This window comes from Carassius carassius, chromosome 26 (genome assembly GCF_963082965.1).
Source record: "Carassius carassius chromosome 26, fCarCar2.1, whole genome shotgun sequence".
Lineage (NCBI taxonomy): Eukaryota > Metazoa > Chordata > Actinopteri > Cypriniformes > Cyprinidae > Carassius > Carassius carassius.
In genome coordinates this window covers 9,954,317-9,976,527 of record NC_081780.1, presented here as the reverse complement: position 1 = coordinate 9,976,527, position 22,211 = coordinate 9,954,317, and the positions used below count along the sequence as shown (strand labels likewise).

The 22,211-nt window shown below is 39.6% G+C and overlaps 2 protein-coding genes across 11 annotated transcripts in view; both read left to right on the top strand.

The window, feature by feature from the left end:
• plxna4 (plexin A4) overlaps nucleotides 1-22,211 on the top strand; it is a 229,723-nt gene that overhangs the window by 175,379 nt on the left and 32,133 nt on the right. For all 9 annotated transcript variants that reach the window (XM_059511099.1, XM_059511104.1, XM_059511102.1 and 6 more), the window contains 7 exons: nucleotides 2,344-2,497; nucleotides 5,031-5,130; nucleotides 5,223-5,337; nucleotides 11,193-11,393; nucleotides 14,567-14,663; nucleotides 18,289-18,479; nucleotides 21,480-21,631. In XM_059511099.1, coding sequence (XP_059367082.1) covers nucleotides 2,344-2,497; nucleotides 5,031-5,130; nucleotides 5,223-5,337; nucleotides 11,193-11,393; nucleotides 14,567-14,663; nucleotides 18,289-18,479; nucleotides 21,480-21,631 — 1,010 coding nt within the window. The remainder of the gene's footprint in view (nucleotides 1-2,343; nucleotides 2,498-5,030; nucleotides 5,131-5,222; nucleotides 5,338-11,192; nucleotides 11,394-14,566; nucleotides 14,664-18,288; nucleotides 18,480-21,479; nucleotides 21,632-22,211) is intronic.
• The window catches only part of klhdc10 (kelch domain containing 10), a 216,414-nt gene continuing 203,647 nt past the window's right edge, over nucleotides 9,445-22,211 (top strand). For both annotated transcript variants that reach the window (XM_059511109.1, XM_059511108.1), the window contains exon 1: nucleotides 9,445-9,459. The gene's annotated coding sequence lies outside the window, so the exon portion shown is untranslated. The remainder of the gene's footprint in view (nucleotides 9,460-22,211) is intronic.

Below are 22,211 nucleotides of genomic sequence, written 5' to 3'. Positions count from 1 at the left end.
ACAGAACACACTATAGGCATTCATGCTGCTTCTTGACCTTTTTCATTATTAAATATTTGTTTGAGGAGATAAGCACAAATATCCTTTGTTCAGTCTGCAGGGAGAGAAGGGATTGAAGTAAATTCCTCATAAAAAAAAAAGAAAACTTTTTTTTGACTATTTCATATTTTCATGTTAATTCACATTTTATCCATAAGCCTTCCTGGACTTCCACCCAAACCACAGTAAAGCCTATCTTAAGGAGAATTTGCTTCTTTTAAACTGTTATTGTTCAAATTACTACGTGCATTAACCAAAGAAGTTTCTTTTTAGATAATACCAAGGCTCTGATAAGCAGAGCACAGCACAGCTTTAGCATTATTCTGAAGAAGGATTAAACTAGTTGTTTACGGAAAACATCAATCCTGACTGGATTTGACACTATAGGTGCTCTCAGAATTCATTTAAATGTAGATTGATTTTATCCATGCGATTTTAAAGTGCAACAAGGGGGTACAATAGGTAGAGTCTCACAGCTCTCGGGGTCTCTGGGGGTACATCGACATCTCTGTTTCCCTCCTCTCACAAATCCTGAAGTGTAATTAGAAACCTGCATCAGCATCTGAAGTCCGTTAGAGTCTGCGGTCTTGATGCATTCTTCTGTTGAGGTGGGAGGTAATCAAAGACACCATATTCCTCATGTCGTACCCTCTGCTGCGAGAGGCCTTTTTGTTTGTTTGTTTGTCGGGGTCCCTCTCAGAGAGGGATGATTTTCATATTTATCATGGGCAGCGATGGTTTGTTCGTGGCTGCTTGAAATGTAATTGAAGAAATTCTCTCTGCATCCCTCTCTAAAAGGAAAAATAAATTAAATCCCAGAGTGGTGCCGCCATCCACCGGTGCATCCTGAACTTTAATGGGAAAGCGGAAAACAGTGAGAGAGGGGGCGAGATGGGAAAAGAGTGTCTGCTACATGTCCCTGCCTTTTCATTAAACAGCAATCTAAAAACAGCCCCGGTCAGCCGTCCTGTTGAGTAAAGGGTGTTTCAGGCCGTATCACCAGTGTAATGCAGGGTGCAGTGCCACACCATGCAAGGCTGCGGCTTCCTATTAGTGTGGATATTCCGATTTCATCCACTTCACTTCCCATGATGCCCTCACAGAGCATTACTGCATGCTTTCCCAAAGGGACCCCCAACAGAGTCAAACTGAAAGAGAGCACCACTGTGGGAATTTTAGTTGCCTTTCTTATATATTCTTATCTGTATACAACTTCATTATTCTCTCTTTCTGTGATCTCCTTATTTTTGAGCTTTCTTCGACATTAACATGTGATTCGTATAGTATTCAGATAAAAAAATGTGAGAAAAAAAAGAGATTATGAAATGTGGATTGAGTTGCTGTTAACAAGAAAAAAATAAAACAAAAGTTCTTGTGATTTCAAATTCACAAATGTATTGATATAAATTACTTTTTAAAAGTATATTTTACTGCATTAATGTTATACTGACAATAAAAATGTTAATTGGAAAATCACTGATTATTGGTGGTGCAACTTCTGTAATAAATGCATGGCTGTATGCAGATAATAAATGGGACTTGTAAAGGGGAATTTCATGACAGTTGCTCTTTCTCCATCCTCTCTTTGCCATCATCCCCTTCTGTTTCTCACTTCATATGACTGGTGTTAGGCAACACATGTGCTTTGGAGCAGGTCTTGAAATTCATTAGAAGGCTGGGAGCCAGAGGGCATTATGGGTAACAGAGATGGAGAGGACACAAGGAGAGAGAGCGTGCAGCGGCTCTCCAGATGAGAGTCATAAAGAAGAAAGAGAATGAAAACTCTCACCCCATAGCCCTCTCTCTTTCTCATTCTCTCCTTCTCTCTTTCAATTTCCCACCCACTTGTGTTCAGTGAAACACATTAGAGTCAGTACAGGCTGACTGATGGCTGACTGAAGTCTCTTGATGTCTCTGGACATTTTCCTCCAGGAAATTTAGGAGATATGTTGCCACTGGTTCAATGGCCTGATTTGGCTGTGCGGTTGGCCACGTTTCAGCTGGGATATTTATGTAACGGCTGCGTGTGTTTTCTGGGATGTCTTGATGTCTGCGGCTGGATTGAGATTTCCCATGTGTGGAGTCTGCAGACGTCCTTCTCTCTCAAGAGCATTTCAAATCATGGACATGAGAAAATATCCATGTTACAGCAGTTTTAGGGGCAGCGGCAGCAAAAATGAGTTTATTTTTTGTACAAAGTTAATGTGTCAGTTTGTTAGACACACCGAAGTTTGTCCTGTCCGTTATTGCCTTCTATTTTCTCTCCTGAATAACTTTAACTTGTCTTTTCTTTTACCTTGACAGCTAGTGCTGGAGGCACATAACGTGCCAGAACTTTCTGCAGGGGTCAACTGCACCTTTGAGGACCTGGCGGAGATGGACGGTCTGGTCGAGGGGAACCGCATTACCTGCAGCTCTCCTGCAGAGAAAGAAGTCCCACGCATTATTGTAGACCAAGGTATGAAGATATACTGTCACTTACCAATCAAATGCAATGGAAAAATTGGGCAAAATGACTGAATGTTGGCATTTGTTGAGGCAAAGTGAGACTATGACAGCTTTATAATTGGAGATGTTGGATCGGGAGATCTGCTCCAGACTCCAGAGAAGCTGGATTTATACCATAAGGAAGTAGAAAAGACAGTCTAAGAAAGAGAGAGAGAGTGTTCAGGCATAAACACCTGAGCAGAGATGGAAGTTTACATGCTCATTATCTTGCCTGCAGCTGTTGACTTTTGCCGCAGGACGTGTTTTGTAATTGAGTGAATAAAGGTCGTCAAGAGGGAGGCAGTTTTGGCATTCTGTGTCCTGTGCTCTCGTCTGTCGCTCTCCATTTCGCTCTTTCATTCTGAAGCTCCATTGGCACTGAGGTTTGAGAGATTTTTTCAAGTAAAGTGATTGGATTGGATCTCCTGAACTGATGACACTCTTCACTCCATCTGCTCGGCTGAAAATGATTTTGACAGCATTCACTCCAGCAGATAAGAGAGAGAAGATTTTTCAAGAGAGAACATTTCGCCATCCTCTTCCGTACTCTCATTGATGCCATTCTTGCTCCTCTGTTTTCTCGCCGACGTGCTTGGTTACCCCGACGTAATTGAAACGAGCAAACATCTGGGCAGCTGTCTACAGGCTGGTAATTTTTCATAATATGAAAACGTCTCAACGTAAAGATAATGAAGACGCGCACTACAGTGGATATGGGGGAATACTTCTCTGCATGTGTGTCTATGGCAAAAAGAGGGGGAAAAAAGATTGTAAAACACAACAAAATAACAAGGCAGAATAGAACCAACAATATTCTTTCACAGCATCTCATGTAGAAACACCCGCAAATTACCTTAGTAAATAGCACAGCGGCCTGGATGTGAGTTAGAAAGAGCCTTGTGCAGGGGTGTGAGGTGTGTGAATAATGATGCATGCAAGTCTCATTGGAGATGTAAGGCTAGTCAGGCCACCATGAAATTACAGGTCGGCCCAATCTGCAAGGGCCTGTAGATCTGAAACGCCGCAGTGCAAACACACACTCTCACGCCACTGGATAAGTACACTATTACACACCTGAGGCTGCATGCATTTACACACACACTACTAGATACATACAATATCACTATCATACACAGTGTATTTAACCCCTAATAGTGGGATACATCATTAAAAAAACTTTAAAGTAGTGGATCAAGATGTGTTTTTATGGATTCTGTGTGCACACATACACATACCCCTGCAGTTATAGGTCATTTATTTGCTCTCTCTCCCATATTCCTCACTTTCCTTCCGTTTCTTAGTGTCATGGTAACAGTGTGATCCTGAGTGACTCATTAAAGGCAGACACACTCTGCAGCGGGTGGCAGGGGGCTTGCACACACACATGCACACACGCTCCAGAGATACCAGCCATCAAAGAAACATTTAGGTGAACTAATTAGGACAGATTCATAGTCAGGAACACTTTACAGTGATTGATGAATGATTCGCTCTTTGTTGAAGAAACGTCGCATGACAGGGAATGGACGTGCTTTAGGAGAACAAGAAAGAGGTTGAAGAATAGTATGGGAAAAAAGGAGAGACAGGAATAGATAGAGAGGGTGAAAAAGTACGATCTTCCTTCGAGAGGGGAGATGTCGAGTCCGGCATCTTGAATTAAACATGAGCTTCTTCATTAGCTCAGACAAAAACAAGCTGAAGATGGGCACTTTTGTGCCACATTTCCATTAACTCGTACAGGTTTCTTTCTCTCACTCTGTCGCTCTCTTCCTCTTCTTCAAGAATGTTTTTTGGGAAGGGTTTTGGCTCATTTTTGGCAGAGAGAAGCAGTCACCTGAATCTACACACTATATAACCTACTTGATATTAAGACACTTAGCTTGTATGTATAAAAGATAACTGCTAGTTTACTATATAGAGTTGTGTGTCGAGTGTGTCTGGTATTTTACAGCCTGAAACTCTAAGCACTTAAATGCAGTAGACTCAAAATCACTTTCAAGCAAAGTCAGTGTATGAGGAAATAACATACTGCTTACCAAACTCACATTTAAATATTTAAAATCAGCGACAAAATCTGATATGTTTTGTTAAAAAAAAAGTATATATACGTTGTAAGGTTGGTCCAGTCAATGCGCATGTATAGTACCAAGTGTGCATTTCAGGACTGTTTCTATGGGAACCGGAGCTTCTTAAAGCTGTTGCAGTGTTGCGATGACTTGGTAATTGGCTATTTTATTTACAAGACAGGACATATTCTGCCATATTGCTCACTGCACATTCTCCCTTTCATCATAATATGAGTTAACTGCCTTGGTATATACTGTAAAATGTCTTATTATATCACAAATATGGAGTAAACCTTGTTGCAGTTCATTGTCACCCACCTTTTGAAACAAACTGTGGTCTCTGTAAGCAGCTCATTGGGCTTTAAACTGATATTTCTTTGGACAGCACACTATCAGCTATTTCAACACTTTTAATGTTTCCTCTCCTCTGCCTCTTAGGTGACCATCAGATTGTCCAGCTCTACCTCAAGTCAAAGGAGACAGGACTAGCTTTTGCCAACACTAGCTTTGTCTTCTACAACTGCAGCGTTCACAAGTCGTGAGTAACTTTTATATTTGCAATGATTTAGTGCAGTCGTGTATACTTTCACGAACAACTGCAATAATCCACACCCATTACCTAATTCCCAGATGTCTCTCCTGTGTTGGAAGCCCATACCAGTGCCACTGGTGCAAATATCGTCACACGTGCACCCACGATCCGAGCAGCTGCTCTTTCCAGGAGGGCCGTGTCAAAAAGCCAGAGGTGAGTTACTTGTGATTGGTCACACATCGAGTTCTGTAATTGACCCTCATCATTCTCAGTTGCACTTAACTGATTTGATTGGTGCAGGAGTACGGTTCAGGTCATCTCCTGATTGTGAGAAGTTACCCAGCATCACCCCATCAGGATGAGCAAATCTAATGGCTTTGAATTTAACTTAATTTTCATTAATCTCTAATATTTCTGTCTGGATTCCCACCAACATCTTATTCCATGTAAATTATCAATAATATTGGCACTACTGGCATGCCTGGAGGCCACCGCAGGCCCATCAGATAAATTAAAAGCTGCTGTTGGGGCTCTGTGCTTTTTGTCGTAGCCAAACCCTTTCCTAGCTCACTCTCTGAGATGCCAAGGAGGGTCGAGCCGACGAGTTTGTATCCCGAGGGTCTACATGGTGCAGATCACAATGTGTTTATTTCATTTGTGTCACGCAACTGAAGAGAAATCAGCAGCTTCCATGAAGATACGATTATGTACATCGTGCTTAGCTTTGAAATGTGTAATGAATTATGAGGACACCTGCCTCCCCAGGCTATGTGTTTTAGCCACACAAATGTGTAGCCTCATCATTTAGCATTCATTAATATCTCTTAACAGAGCGTTTCTCAGGCTGCCAGCATTTGGCAATACAATTATCAAATGGACACGCTGTCAATGTTGACCAGTGTAATATTAGGATTCCCTATTGTGTGTCGAGCGACTTGCACACAAAGCAGCGACTGAATATTAGCACATGTTAATGACATTTCCACTGGATGTTTTTGTTTGATTTTTGTTTTAAGGCAGGTGTTTTGTCCGGTTAATGAGTTTAATTTGGATTTCATTAACCCCTCATACTGGAGGTCTCAGAGCTGCTTCCAAACTCTGGGTGGCTTAGAATTAATGACTGGCGATGTTTACCGTGCAAATCCTCCAAGCAGACGCTGACGAGTCAACTTTGCATGGAGAAATGAGATGACCTTTTGTGTTGACCTTCCGCAGATGAATTTCTGTGTTTTATACCTATTAAGGGATTGCTGAGAGTGATCTGAATAATCCAGACTTGTCTTTCAATGGTTTTTGGAAGTGAGAAGGCCCCCTGTAGTCAGAGCGTGTTTCAGTATGCACCCATGAGCACAGGAGAACAATCCACATTCAAACAAACAAAACGTGCCACGGCATCAGAATGCCGTCTCTGGCAAGATGTAACAGCAGTGTGTGTGCTATTCACAGTCTCTCACATTTAAATATCTGACGGGTCTTCTTAAGCTGTCTGCTTTTTGTTTCCTTATCATATTTCAATTTGTGTGACACTTGTTTTTTGTTTAACAACAACAGCAAGAGAAATTGTTTAGTGGCAAAATTCTAATATTATATAGAAGTCACATCCTTCACTTTTCTGTAAGTTTAAATTTTTTTTATCAGATTTTCTAGTTTTGAATCATAAATTATCTAGTGAAAAGGATGTACAGTATTAGTATTATCCTGTTATATAAAGTAGGGGAACTTGGCGTAAAATGCATGTAAGAAAAGTGATTAGATGTCAGATGTTTTGAGGTAAGCACTGTCAGCGGATTAAATAATGGTTGATAGTAACTGTACGTTCACACCAGACGTGACTTAAGCGAATAAATCGCGATATTAGAGGTTTTTTAGTGGTTAAATATAATATATAATTTGTTTTGGGTAAATCTAACAGGAAATCTTTGGTCTTTATTCAATTAATCTGTTAATATGTTAAAATAAAAATAAAAAGGGGCAATACAGTTTGATATAGCATTTCATTTCATTGTAATGCAGGCTATATAGGCCTACACATTTCCCTGAACTACATTTCTACGGCTATTAATATGTTTAAATGAAAACTAAAGGAGGCAGGGGTGTTTTTTGTTCAAGTTTAGATTGTTATAGTTTTCAAATGATAAATGGAGCCACTGTTTCTATAAAAGTACGAAGATGTATTGTACAGCTCCGGGTATCCACATACAGCAACAATGATTTTGTCCTCCATTGTGGTTTTCGGATTTCTGCCTCTGCTCCCTTTGTCATAATCACGTCACTACTAGAGCAAGCTTCTGATTGGTTAATGTGGCGTGAATTTTCCACACACCCGAAATGCTTAATTCGCGCCATGTCATTCACACGAATCACACCGCAGGATGTCTGTTCATGTCTTTGCATTGACTTAACATGTAAATCACTCACGCTTAATACTTCATTCGCATCGCATCGCATCATTCGCACCATAAGCCTAGTAAATTCCCTGAAGTTGTTTCAGAATTATGGAGAATAATTATATAGAATTATGTAGTAATGATTGTGTTTGATTGTTCAGTCCAGGGATTTGGATTAAACACTATTTTTCCATCATAGCACAGCTAATCTAACTCTCCCATACAGGTCTTGATTTCCTCTCTGGCAAGATTGTGTATACTAAGGATACTGCTGAATCATGTCAGTCGCTGACTGTGTTGGTCCCTCATGTTTCACTCTTGGCTGCTGGCATAATGCTGCATGACTAAACGTACACCGGTCTGACCCAGACATCCACTGCACTTTAGAAAACAACTTCTGTTATGGCTTGGCTTTTTACATCCTTTTATGAATTGCAAAGAGCATGTTTACATGCCTTACCGATGGGTAATGTGAAATTGTGGTGTGATTTTGAAAAATAGATACACTAACAGTTCACTTGAACTTATGAACCTTTTTATCTGAATGTTTATGCCTAAATAGACTGAAATAAGTTTTTGAAAGTAAAATTTAAATTTGACAAAAGTATGAGAGAATTGTATGCAATAATGCCTAATATAATTATGCTTCTTACAATACCACATTTGGTTTTCATGTAGCTTGTAGTGAAATCAATAGTGAGAAGAATCTTAAATGCGCTTGCCATGGTAAGTATTTGTCCAAATGAGTCACTTGATGTTGCCTATGTAGACAGTAGGAAGCAAGGCAGCTCACTCAGTTTTGGAACAATATGGAGGTAGATGAGAGAAAGAAAGAAAAGGAGAGGGTTGTGGGAAGCAGGAACTGATCGATCCAGTGTAGTCTCTACCATCTTATTAAGATGTTAATTGACAGGCAAAATTGGCAGCTTTGCGCAATGAGCTGCAGATTGTGAGTAGGAGGATTTGGGTCTGAGTTCAGAACAGAGAGATGGCTTGTGACCCTCGGAGAAACTTTGAGGTAAAAAATCATTTAGATCGAGGTGGAGGACAAGACTTGAAGAAGACCAACTCGGGAGGGGAGTGAGAGTAAAAACAAACAGATGAAAAGGAGGGAAGTGTCAGAGGTAAGAGAGATAAGAACACGTGTGATGCCGCAGGAAGTGAAATGTGGCAAGGAATGGGAGAGGAGGGTTTTTGCCCGTGGCGGTAGGGAGGCACGCTGAAGCACAAGGAGTGCAGGGAAGCCTCAGTAATCATCCTGCTAACACCACAAGAGCTGTGGAGAGAATAAGGCGTTTCATCTTCTACCCGACTGAACGCTGCCATTATGCATACATACTCAAACAGCTCTAATTATGGATCTATCACTCCGTGCCAGCTCGCTACCCTCTGTTCTCTTTGCCAGGGCGTCTTCCTCCCTGCTCACACTCAATGACTATCTTTGTCTCGGCGCATCTCTAACAGAAGCACACGCACTGAACTTCAATCTTTTCTCCCACCTACAGTAACTCTTACTTCAGTGTCTAATTATCTGTCCTGTTCTGAGATGTTGGAGATTCAGCTGCAGTGAGATAAATGCAGACCCCCGTCCCCCCCGTCCCCCTCAGTAGTAAACAATCGAGAGACCAATTGCTGTCTGCCTCGCTCCACGTCCCTTTGATAAATACATCATGCTTCAGCTCACCCTCAGGCCTCTCTTGCTCAGACCAAGACTGTAAACACACTCTCAAGAGCCTCTTTTATCTGTAAAATGCCTATTAATAAAAATTTCCCTTTTTTGTTAATCAAACCCTGCTTTGTTTTCCCACCTCAAATGAGCCGCCTCGGGCTCCTCTTGTCAGATTTGACACGCATCATGGACAAGGACGGAAACTACAGTGTCGAGTCATTTGTCTCATGAATGCATGTTGAATTACAGTCTCTGCATTTTTTATTAACGTCTCTTCCAGTAAGACTCTTCAGCTGTATCTGGCTTGAGGCTACAGAAATCATTCTCTTCCTGGACTCTGGCTCTCCTGGACACTGGCTCTCTTTCTGAGCCTCAAAACAGGAAGTGTGGCCACTTTTTTGATCTGCTTCAATTATGTTCAAAGAAGCAAGACCACAAGATCTAGTTTGATGCTGACATGGTGATGTGTTCGTCAATGTGTCCTCCAAAGTTTTTGGTGACAAATCGTATATTGAGGCCTGAAATGGAAGCAGCCTTAGGTTTCAATATCAGCAATAGAGCGTTTCATTTGTTCCCGTCCAGCTTTCTCCCTCATTGTGTCTATCTCTGTCCTTTTTTCTCTGCCTCCTTGTAAAGACTTAATAACCTGGCCCTAGTCTTCAGTGTCTCTGAAGACTCCATATTAGAGCCTCCCAGCCTTCAATTATATTGTTGTTATGCTTGGAGTCAATCTCCCTTCACATAAAGCTGCCAGTGGAGCTCTGCTCATCCGTCAATAAGAGGCGTGGAAAAAGGGGGGACCTGCCAGACACTCTCCTCAAAAAGAAAGCACATACCGGAGAGACTTGGGCGTGGATGGACGGAGATATTGGTCTTTTAGTGGGCGGTTTTCCCTTGTCGTCCCATATTTATGACTAAGACCACTGCCAATAAACATGTTCACGTTATATCAGAGTGATAGGGAGATAAATCCTTGGAGGTTGGCCTGGGGAAGGACTTAGAGAGGCCCTTGTAGACCATGGGGCTGGGTAGCTATTATGAAGGTAAGAGGGCTCTAAATGGGGATTTAGAGACCTGAACGTCGGGTCACAGTAAGGCTGCCCTCGGCAGTATGGGTGTTCATTTTATGCCCAGCATTTACTGATGACTTCTGGAGCCTGTGTGGGTGGAGATATGAGAGTCGGGCGTGTTGTAGTGTCTATGCTGTTATATTTAAGACTGCAATTATGCATGTGGGTGGTGTATTTGTTTATTTGGCATGTTAAGATAAGTGTTTATGCTTCCCAGCATTGGTGTGCTTGCAAAGGTGTGCATTCATGTGTGGTTAAGTGAAACACTAAGTGTCTCCTGTACTGTAAATATCCGGTATGAAAGGGGTTTATGAATCATCCTCATGCCCATACAAAATATTACCTCGCTGCAGTCGGACTGCGGTGCATCTTTAAATTTGCACTCAGTATGCTATCTGCATTCCATAGCCGCTTTGGTCCAGATAGCACCTCAGTTTGTATTCATCTTACAAAAGCTTCCTGAACACTTTGAACATCCCTGCACTGCATAAATACCACTCTGCGCCACCTCGTTGGTTTCTTTTGTAGTATCGGAAAGACAGCATTACATCAATCTTATAGATTGTAAGAAAAAAAACACACTGAAGTGTTCTTTACTCTCTTTCTTCCTTTAAAATTACATATTTTTGTCTGCTTGAATTAACGGCACACACTTTTATTCTTTTTGTAGATAGCCTCTCAAATTATCTAAAATGATTTTTTTAAACTCTGCCCCAGAGCAATTCAGCCATGCTAATGAGCTTCAGACCATCGTTATTGGCTTGTCCTTTCAGCCTGAGGAACAGTCAAGATGGATTTTGATGCTAAGAATAGGCCCATGCTCATTTTGAGGATTTGTTGGGCTCACACTCTGAGGAGAAACACCAGGGAGTTTCTGACTTGTGTTAATAAAGGATACTTTTTGGTTTGTTTTTGACCTTGCAGTTTGTTGTTCTCCTGCAGGAATGTCCTCAGCTGCTTCCAGCTGATCGTATCCTGGTTCCAGTGAACGTGGTGAAACCCATCACCCTTCGGGCCAAGAACCTGCCACAGCCACAGTCAGGTCAGCGTGGGTACGAGTGTGTACTCACAATACAGGGTGTGGAGCAGAGAGTTCCCGCCCTCCGCTTCAACAGCTCCAGCGTACAGTGCCAGAACACATCGGTAAGACTGTGTGTGTGTGTGTGTGTGTGTGTGTGTGTGTGTGTGTGTGTGTGTGTGTGTGTGTGTGTGTGTGTGTGTGTGTGTGTGTGTGTGTGTGTGTGAGAGAGAGAGAGAGAGAGAGAGAGAGAGTGTGTGTTCAGTAGGAGGGGCCCCGAATAGTTGAAGATTCGATGCTTCGATAGTAGGAGTCTTATTCAACCACCAATGTCACTGTCGAAAATTCACAGGGTGTTGTTATCATGCCATTTTGGCTATATGGGGGAGCTCAAATGTCTGATTTTACATAGAACTACTGGTTTTCTCCCAATAAGTTAATATACAGCCTATTAAAATAATGCTTTAAATAAGAATCTGAAAAGAAAGTACTTTTAAATAAATATTTTAATGTGCATGAATAAATCCAACCACCCCTATAGATTTAAGTTTCACTTTCCATAATCCGACAGAGGAGCATCTTGGCGGCAGGGATTTAAAACTTTAACAAGACTCAAATTGACACAGACAGAGTAAAAGATTGGATTTTTTTTGTAGGGTACAAGTGATTTCAAAACATTTCAGCTGGTTTATACTGTATATATTGTGTATATATAATTTAGCTCGTATAAGATGCATTTGGAGTCAAGCGGTTCATTGTAGTACTACAGTGATTATTTCTTCAGTGCGAGCAGGACAAACATCAATGCAGAAAATTAATAACTATGACTGGGACTGTCATATACATAACATTATAATGAGAACATTATTATAATAAAATGCTGTGATTTTTTCAAGTTTAGTTACCGTGTTTCTGCACATTGTTGCATGAAGAACGCGTCCAGATAAGGAGTTCATTAAGAGCCGCAAAGACACATTCATGCATTCAGGGCATTTTTGGGCAGACAGCCTATAAGTCATGATAATAACGTTATGTTGTATAAATAACAAAGCATATTCTATATGAGATAAATGATGAGTTAAATCGCATTGATTAAAAACCTGCTGCTTCATTCTACTGGTCATCTTCAGAGCACGCAGCTCAAAACAGAAATGCAGAACATTAATAACTACTGTCATATACAGGTGCATCTCAATAAATTAGAATGTCGTGGAAAAGTTTGTTTTATTTCAGTAATTCAAATTGTGAAACTTGTGTATTAAACAACTTCCACCAATTCACTATCTCAACAACTTAGAATATGGTGACATGCCAATCAGCTAATCAACTCAAAACACCTGCAAAGGTTTCCTGAACCTTCAAAATGGTCTCTCAGTTTGGTTCACTAGGCTACACAATCATGGGGAAGACTGCTGATCTGACAGTTGTCCAGAAGACAATCATTGACGCCCTTCACAAGGAGAGTAAGCCACAAACATTCATTGCCAAAGAAGCTGGCTGTTCACAGAGTGCTGTATCCAAGCATGTTAACAGAAAGTTGAGTGGAAGGAAAAAATGTGGAAGAAAAAGATGCACAACCAACCAAGAGAACCGCACCCTTATGAGGATTGTCAAGCAGAATCGATTCAAGAATTTGAGATAACTTCACAAGGAATGGAACGAGGCTTCAAGAGCCACCACACACAGATGTGTCAAGGAATTTGCTGAACCACAGACAACGTCAGAGGCGTTTTACCTGGGATAAGGAGAAGAAGAACTAGACTGTTGCCCAGTAGTCCAAAGTCCTCTTTTCAGAAGAGAGCAAGTTTTTTATTTCATTCGGAAACCAAGGTCCTAGAGTTTGGAGGAAGGGTGGAGAAGCTCATAGCCCAAGTTGCTTGAAGTCCAGTTTCCACAGTCTGTGATGATTTGGGGTGCAATGTCATCTGCTGGTGTTTGTCCATTGTTTTTTTTTGTAAACCAAAGTCACTATACCCGTTTAGCAAGACATTTTGGAGGACTTATGCTTCCTTCTGCTGACCAGCTTTTTGAAGATGCTGATTTAATTTTCCAGCAGGATTTGGTACCTGCCCACACTGCCAAAAGCACCAAAACTTGGTTAAGTGACCAGGGTATTGGTGTTCTTGACTGGCCAGCAAACTCACCAGACCTGAACCCCAAAGAGAATCTATGGGGTATTGTCAAGAGGAAAATGAGAAACAAGAGACCAAAAATTGCAGATGAGCTGAAGGCCACTGTCAAAGAAACCTGGGCTTCCATACCACCTCAGCAGTGCCACAAACTGATCACCTCCATGCCACACTGAATTGAAGCAGTAGTTAAAGCAAAAGGAGCCCCTACCAAGTATTGTGTACATGTCCAGTAAATGAACATACTTTCCAGAAGGCCAACAATTCACTAAAAATGATTTTTTTTTATTGGTCTTATGAAGTATTCTAATTTGTTGAGCTAGTGAATTGGTGAGTTCTTGGTAAATATGAGCCAAAAACATCACAATTAAAAGAACCAAAGACTTAAACTATTTCAGTCTGTGTGTACTGAATTTATTTAATACACAAGTTTCACAATTTGAGTTGAATTACTGAAAATAAATGAACTTTTCCACGACATATTAATTTATTGAGATGCACCTGTACATAACGTTATAATGATAGCACTATTGTAAAAAAATGTTGTGCATTCTTAGGGTTTCACAGACGTTTAATGTTCTCTATCTTTTAAACAAAACATAAAACATTATTTTTCTGGTTTGTATCTTTTGAGTCGTCCGTTACACATTTTCCTTGTGTGTTAATGTAATTATTACTGTTGAATTTCTGACTTGACTCTTGATAATATATTTTGGCCCACCCCCAAAACATATGATTCGACTATCATTCAAATCGGCAAGATATGAATATTCCGATTCGACAATGAAAAAACTTGTTTGGGGACACTCCTAGTGTACACCAAACATTTCTGCGAATTTGTCTGTGGACACAAGGGTACTCTCAGAAACAAGGTGCAGAATTTTAAGCAATGCAAAAAGTCTTAGACATGTTAAAAGCGAGTGGTGGTTTGGAGAATGTGTGAGAGAAGCTTATTTTAGTGGCACATGTGTTCTGTCCTGAATATTTAGTGCATGTTTGCTTGTTCTCCCAGCATCAGCAATGTAGGGATTTTGGAGTCTTCTCCACTGTGTGCTGTGATGACTTACCTGAGGATGAATGATAAAAGCACTCTTCCGGCAGAATATAACTAGTAAATGTCTGTCTCTTTCTCTCTCACTCTCTCTCTGACTCTGTTCCCATGGCTACAGTACTCGTATGATGGGATGGAGATGAGTAGCCTCCCTGTGGATCTGACGGTTATCTGGAATGGAGACTTCAGCATTGACAACCCGGCCCAAAACAAAGGTGAGGCCTCTGATCCGGCAGCCCTGCTAGTACCTCTGGATTCAGTCTCCATAGCAACAAACTTGCAGCATCCATCCCCTGAAATCCTGATGGAGTTGACTGCGGATAGCCTATGTTTTTGCTTAAATTCTTCCTCGTCTGTTTATTTCTGTCTTATTTGACCTTCTGTTTAACTTAATACATCACAATATCTCATGTTCACACCTCTCATCTTCTCTCTGTGTGTATGTCTTTGCACCACACAGAAGGCCAGAGACATCATGTGACAATTAGATCTACCATAGTCTTTAAGTTTGTGTTAAATTAACCTGTGTGTGTATCCACCTGTTAAACAGCAAGTCAGAGATCTGTCTAATCAACAAACACTTTCTACAGAGAGGAAGAGAGATATGATAATGACAACTAAATATAATGAATTTAAACTCAACCCAGTACAAACCTAATCCAATATGAAACCTTGAATTATTTTCAACCTAGTCTCAGATGTCACACCAGCAGTGTGATGCATAAAGCACACAAAATGGGAAATACTTCTGGAGTTTCAAAGCCTTCATCTGATTGGTTGAATCGAGAGCTAGATTTTCGAAGTATGTGAAGTTCATTTTTCTGAAGATTTATTGGTTGCTATTTTCACCAGGGCTCTGAACCGGTTCAAGGAACGAAAATGAAAACCGGAAACGAACGAAATTTTGACAGGAACAGAACCAGAAACAGAAACGAAATCAAATTTTATAGTTCCAAACAGAATCAAAAATTTGAAATGGCCATTAACCGGTTAATAACGTTATTTTATCGTTCCATTTAATATTTGAAATTTGCTGTCAATGAATCATGAATTCCAGAAGTACTGCATGCAAATGTGATGCTGAAGCCAGCGAGTGAAATGTCCCCTCAGCTGTGAACTCATCATAGGTCAGTCTCAATGGCTGAAAGAAAAAGTGTGCCAAATTATGGTTCATTGTGACACGTTCCAAAGTTTTCGGAAAGGAAAACGAAACTGCAGAGAGAAGTTTTCTTTATTTTGCAAAAGCTTACAGTTTTAATTATTTTGCAAAAGCTGACAGCTTTGAATAATGTCTTGCTTCTATATAACCAATCAGCTTTGGTATGACCATCGCGCTGACACAACATCATTTTGCTTTATTAAAGCCTGTACATTAACAAAATAAAATAGTTAAAGAAACAAATAAAAAGTTAGACTGCTCCATTGTACAACATGTTGCGTTCAGAGTGACCGCGCCTCCCTGTGCTGATAAAGCCGATTTGAAGGATGATGTTTTATGTAGATAAAAGTACAAACACTATATAATAAATAATATTTTAGCATCCAGATGCATCGGGAACATGGAAACATTTGGATTCGTGCCGGATGAGAGATACAGGCATCAGCTTCAGCTTAAATTATTATAATTTTTTTGGATTGACGTCTTTATAGCCTTAACTTGTTTTGTTTTCGAGAGAAACTAATAGCTGTTTTTATAATGTTTGTAAACATTTTTCTTTAGACTAGAGGCATTTTAGCCTTCATTATTTCGTAAAGTAATAGGGCTAATAAAATGCACTGCCGCAACTTTAGGTTTTTTTTTTTTTCACTTTCAAAACGCAATCTTTCATCCTTGTTTTTTTTTTGTTGTTTTTTTTTTTACAATGCAGTAAATATTTTTAAATATCTTAAAAAAACGTTGATGTCTTTAAAGTGTTGATAGATTTATTTTTTTAGTAGCCTACATTTATGGGATTAGAATCGGCCAAAATCTAGAAAAGATGACTAACCACAGCAGGTTAGACTAACGTTAGATCTCTATTTTTTCTTTTTGAGTAAATAAAACGCTGTACTTTATTATTATTACATTACTATTATTGTAGGGAGTGAAATTTAAGGTTAAAATTAATCTAAAATTCTAATCAATAACTTTAAATAAGATATAAAGGTAATATCGCGAGAACAGTCGCGGGAGAGAATAGTCTGCGCGCAGTTATGAGAGGTAGAGAGAGAGAGAGAGAGATGACGCACACTGTGTAATCAGATGTGGCTAATTCCTAATGTTCACCTCTTCATGTTTAATAAATCAAGTGTTATAATCTGCCGAGCTCCCTGTCGGTGTCCTCCTTCCAACAAAGCCAAGATCCCACGAGCTAGCGCACGGTAAGAACTGTAAAGCCTGCATATAGAAATGACGCGCGTTACATTATTATTAGGCAAATTATAGACACATAATATTGTTTTTAAAAAAATAACGTTATTAACCTGTATTTTTTCCACCCAAACCGGTTTCGGAATGGTAATAATTCAGAAGAACAAAGGAACAGAAACGTTAAAATATCGATTCTGCTCGGAGTGAACCGATTGAATTTTCTTTTCGTTTTTAAGCCCTGATTTTCACACAAAATTTGCTATTTTATTGGTCAGTATTTTATGTATTATTTTATCTGATCGTAATTTTATATAGTCTATTTTATTATAAAATAATTTAACAATATATGTAGTAATAATATATGTTATTGAAATATATATATATTTAGTTCTGTAAAATGATTGATTGCAAATACACACACATAGAGCATATATTTTGAACATATTTACATGTATTTATATTCATATCATTTATATATAAATATATTTAATATATAAACAACATTTTTCTTAAATATATTCATGCATGTGTGTGTATTTATATGTACATAAATATACAGAGTACATATGCTTATATATTATGTGATTAATTATGTGATTAATTAACATGAGTAATCATTTTACATCACACACACATATATACTATTTTTTTTTTCATATTTTTGCTTAAAAAAATGTCAAGTGGGGTAAGAAAAATAACTTACTCCATGATATCACATCTTAATGTTAATGCAATTTTGTTGGTTTATATGTGGTTATCGCAAGTGGTTTTCATCAAATGGATGTTGAGATGTTTTACTGGAAGATAAAAACAACAAGACAAAAATACTGATTAAGAAAATGATTTTCTGCACTTAAAAAGATGTCCTGACCATTAAAATAAAATTCAAAGTAATTGCAGAGGCAGTCAGAGTCCTCAGAGATTTTTAAACATGTATGCCCAATGTCAAGACTAGAAGTTCAGAAGTTTCAGTGATATGAAGTGGGATTTGGATCCAAGTTAAACGTGCCCCTGCTTTAATCCAAATCAATGAACATAGCACGAATGTGTCTGAGTGTTATTAAAGCACTGTGTGTGTGTGTGTGTGTGTGTGTGTGTGTCTGTCTGAAGGTTAGGCTAATTTACGAGGGGAAATAAAGTATCTGAGATTTCTCTCTTGGTTCCCACTGAGGGGGAGCCACTGAGGGGGCAGCAGATGATGGACAGATCATAAAAGCATCTAATAGCAATTAAAAATGCCTTTTTGGTTGCCATGGAGATGAAACATAATATCGCTGTACCAGGGAGAGGAGGAGATGAGCCGTTATCTTCAGAGCTGAGAGGAAACTAACAAATTGGGAACTATATGATTTTGATTCTACATTTTTTTTTCATTATTTTAGAAGTACTTCAAGCCATTGCCGCAAATTACATCAGTTTCCATTTTGCTTTGATCGATGTCCAATGGGTCTCCCAACCTGACTTGCCCTTTGCCTTCCCTGTATCCCCAGTGCACCTGTACAAGTGTGACGCACGGAGGGAGAGCTGTGGACTTTGTCTGAAGGCAGACCCTCTGTTCGGCTGTGTGTGGTGTAAGGGAGAGAACCGTTGCTCTCTGAAACAGCACTGTCCTCACCCGCAGAGCATGTGGCTCGAGCACAATGGCATCAATAGCAAGTGCACGCACCCCAAAATCACAAAGGTAAAACTGTGCACCAATCCACACACAAAATAGACCGTATAGAGCCCAGAAGTGTGAGATCACTCATGGAAATGCATGTGTTTTTCAGTTTTCTAATCCAAATCATTTTACATCATTTTAATTATTTTTTCATCGTAAAATTGTACGATGGACTTTTACAACTGGTTTAGAGGTGAAAAGGTTCTCAAAGGTGAACTCTTACTTAGAGTCAAGCTTAAACTATCTGTTAAATCAAAAATATCTGGGATTTTGTCATTCTTAGTATATTATGTTCCAAATGTACAATAAAACTGTGGTAACATAAACAGATGTGACAGAAATGCTCAGTTGTACTCACTGAAATATGCATGTTTTATGGTTAACCATCATTGTGAAGATGAACAGTTGATATAAACTGAAAGAAAAGGCTGAGGGGGAACAGATGGGTGCATTGCTGAAAGAGTTATGATGGAAGTGTGACCTTGGGCGGAATACTGAGGGTGAAAGAATGGCGAGGAAGAGTGGCAGGATGGAAGAGATGAGGAACTCTGAAGCCTCTGCACCATCAACTCCATCTGTAGCACCCCATCAAAATGATTGATGAACATATAGGAGAAAGGGAACGCTACCTGTTTGAGTGCCACAGGCTCTGAATGACGAACAGCAGTTGTGTCTGAAGCTTGTTAATCAAACTCAGAAACTTGTTGGCAAGAGCAAATCCTCATTCACAGAAAAAAAACAAGAAAAATTATAGAAACTACTGGAATGAAGTAGAAGTTTTATGACTAGTTTTATCAACTAATTACTAATTATATCATAAAACCAGTTCATTCTGCAATCTGTTTAAAGTTGGTCACCACTATCACTTCAAACAGTCACTTCAGTGCTTTGTTTGATAGAGCTGAGATTCTAATAGCCAATTAACACTTTGAAAGCCTGAAATGGAAGTAAGCCAAGTAGAGCTGTGGGTATTGTGAAGGGAATTCCTGGACTGAGCTCTTCTATTTTTATTCCATTTCCAGATCCAAGCTCTCCTCATGCCTCATAAATACTCTCACTCTCTCTGATTATCACTCTCGGCGTCTTTTTCAATTGATCGGCTCACAGGTCGTAATGTATTCTAATGCACTACTGTGACATTGTAGATGAGGAATCTTTCACTGACATTGAAGTGGATGGTGATTAAGTGTTTTTCCTCCAACAACCGTCAATTAGCTTGTCAAAGTCACAAATCTAATCAACTCCCCATCTCCTAATGAAAAGAAACTACTCTGTTTCTCTCTCCAGCTCATACTCATCTAAACTCCTGCTTCATCCTCTCATCGGAAGGTTGCAGTTTTACAATGACTTACCAGTAAAGTGGGTCTGTTATTTCATTTTAAATAATCATTTGGCATATCATAAAACTCAAAGACGTCCCAAAAAGCTATAAGGCCCTAAAGGCATTGTAAAGACATTGATAGTCTCAAACATATAAGAGTTAAACTCTGATTAAACTGAATTTCTGGACAGATATATTACAACAGTACAATAATGTTCCTTAAAATGCTTGGTCCAGACAGGGTGTGTTCGTAGTACACTGGCATGTTTAAAATTTAAACACACAGTCAGAGCCTTTGAGAAATCAATTTTCCTAGTGCTCTGAAGCCAATAAAGAACCTATGAAAAACTTGAATCTCTCTGCAACGATCAGTACATGTGATGGGTTAAAGGGAAATTACCCCTCTACCAGGCTGCTAATGAGATCTCTGACCTAAAGTTGGATCATTATCAGGCAGGAAATAATGACAGAGCCAAGATGTTAATATGTCTATATTGCCCTTTGGGATCCAGCGGCCCCTCGTTTTGCCAAGATGAGGAATGGGTGTCCTACATTTGGCCTAATAGCCCAGCTGTCAATACACATATGAGGCCCGACTTCAGACACGTGGGTCAAGACTGTTTGATAGGCTCTTTTTTTAGGGTTGATGGATAGCCACTCGATAAAAGAGCTGTTCGTCTTGTATGGTTTCAACTAAACACTGGCCTGTGTAATTCACAAGTAATTTTATTCAAAACTGCTTTGTGGGAATGAATTGCATGCTAGCATTACTCCTCTTTCTTTCCTTCCCCTCACATTTCAGCAGGTTAGTGTTACCAGAGAAATTGTACATCTGTTTTTATTTTATTTATTATTTAAATTTTTAAAATCCCACTGATCAGAACCATAGAGTTGGAAGAATAGTTTATTGTGATTGGATTGCTGGTTCTGTTATGATTATATGGACCTGGCTTATGGCATATCATTTAACAATGATACCCTCATCGAGTAGACATGACTCGGTCTTAACATCACAAGACATGTTTTATGGCACATGAATTGCCAATTAAATTATTAAGTGTGATTCGCTGCATTTTAATGCACCATAAATGCCTTCCTTTAACAGTGTTTAATGAATCGGCAGCCAAATGTTTCTTTTGTTAATGGTATAACACCAGCAAAAGCATGAAGATGCTAGAGATAGCACCATGCAAGTACATTAGATACGTTAACTCTAATCAGCCAGATTTGGTACTGCTTAGCATCCCTAGGAGCAAAGAATAAAAGGTGTTTGATCGCCCTGACATGTTCAGATGAAAATAAGCATCCTCGTGCAATGCCCGTGTTTATATTCCAATCTTAGCAGCATATGATTTTACATGCTGGTGTCGGCATATTTCTTCCCAGATGCCGACACTGTGTTCATAAATTAGCATGGCTTTGTTTTTGCTATAGGCAGGGCTTGGCTGGCTCAGCTGGCTGTGCGCTGATCATTATTCAACATAAGCACTGCTCTGACAAAAAGTGGCCCAATTATCCCACTGAACCAAATCACTCACAGCTTCTCTCGCTGTCACCCGCCCCGCACACCGTCTCGCAATCACTGACTCCTGCAGGTGCATGAAAGAATCGTTTGCATTCTCCACTTCCTGTTGGAAGCTCTCCATGTTGTTTCTTGTTCAATGGATGATGGGAATGTCTCTGTGGCGACTTGTCTGCAGATCACTCCACTTCGAGGACCGCGTGAAGGTGGAACACTGGTGACTATTCGTGGCGAGAACCTGGGACTGGAGTTCAGTGAGATTAAGGACCATGTAAAGGTTGCAGAAGTGGAATGTATACCAGTACCTGAGGGATATATCCCAGCAGAACAGTAAGTGTTTAAATTTAGAAATTGTAGAGCATTCAGGTTTTACTATAGTACCAGGCCAGATTTCTTTGTCGTCGTTGTCATAATGGCATATTTTTAACCTGGATTTAATGGCTAAATTATGTCATCTCCCTTGAATCGCCTTAATAGATTTGTTTTTAGTCTCTAAACAGTTGTCCTTTGCAGACGCAGCCCGAGTTAGCATAATGCAGGTCTAATAAATGTTGCCAAGAACCCTGTGTCTCTTAAAAGTGCCTGATATGGATTGGCAGTAAACACAGAGAAAGCATTAAAGAAACTTTTAATCCGAGGTCAGGACAGCAAAAGATAATTATGCGTTATTTGGCAAGCATTTGAGAAAGCCCTGCTGACAACATGAAAAATTCTCCAGTATTATTGTCCTGACCTGAAAAACCCTCTCTTTTATTCTGAGTTTCTCTGCTGTAGGTTGCTAAAGCACAGGTTTATTATTATTATTATTTGGACACTGTGATAAGCCTCTTACTGTGATGCATGAGAGAGTCTGACACCTGTCATGGAATGATGAGGCAGATTAACTAGTTCATATTAACCTATCTCATGC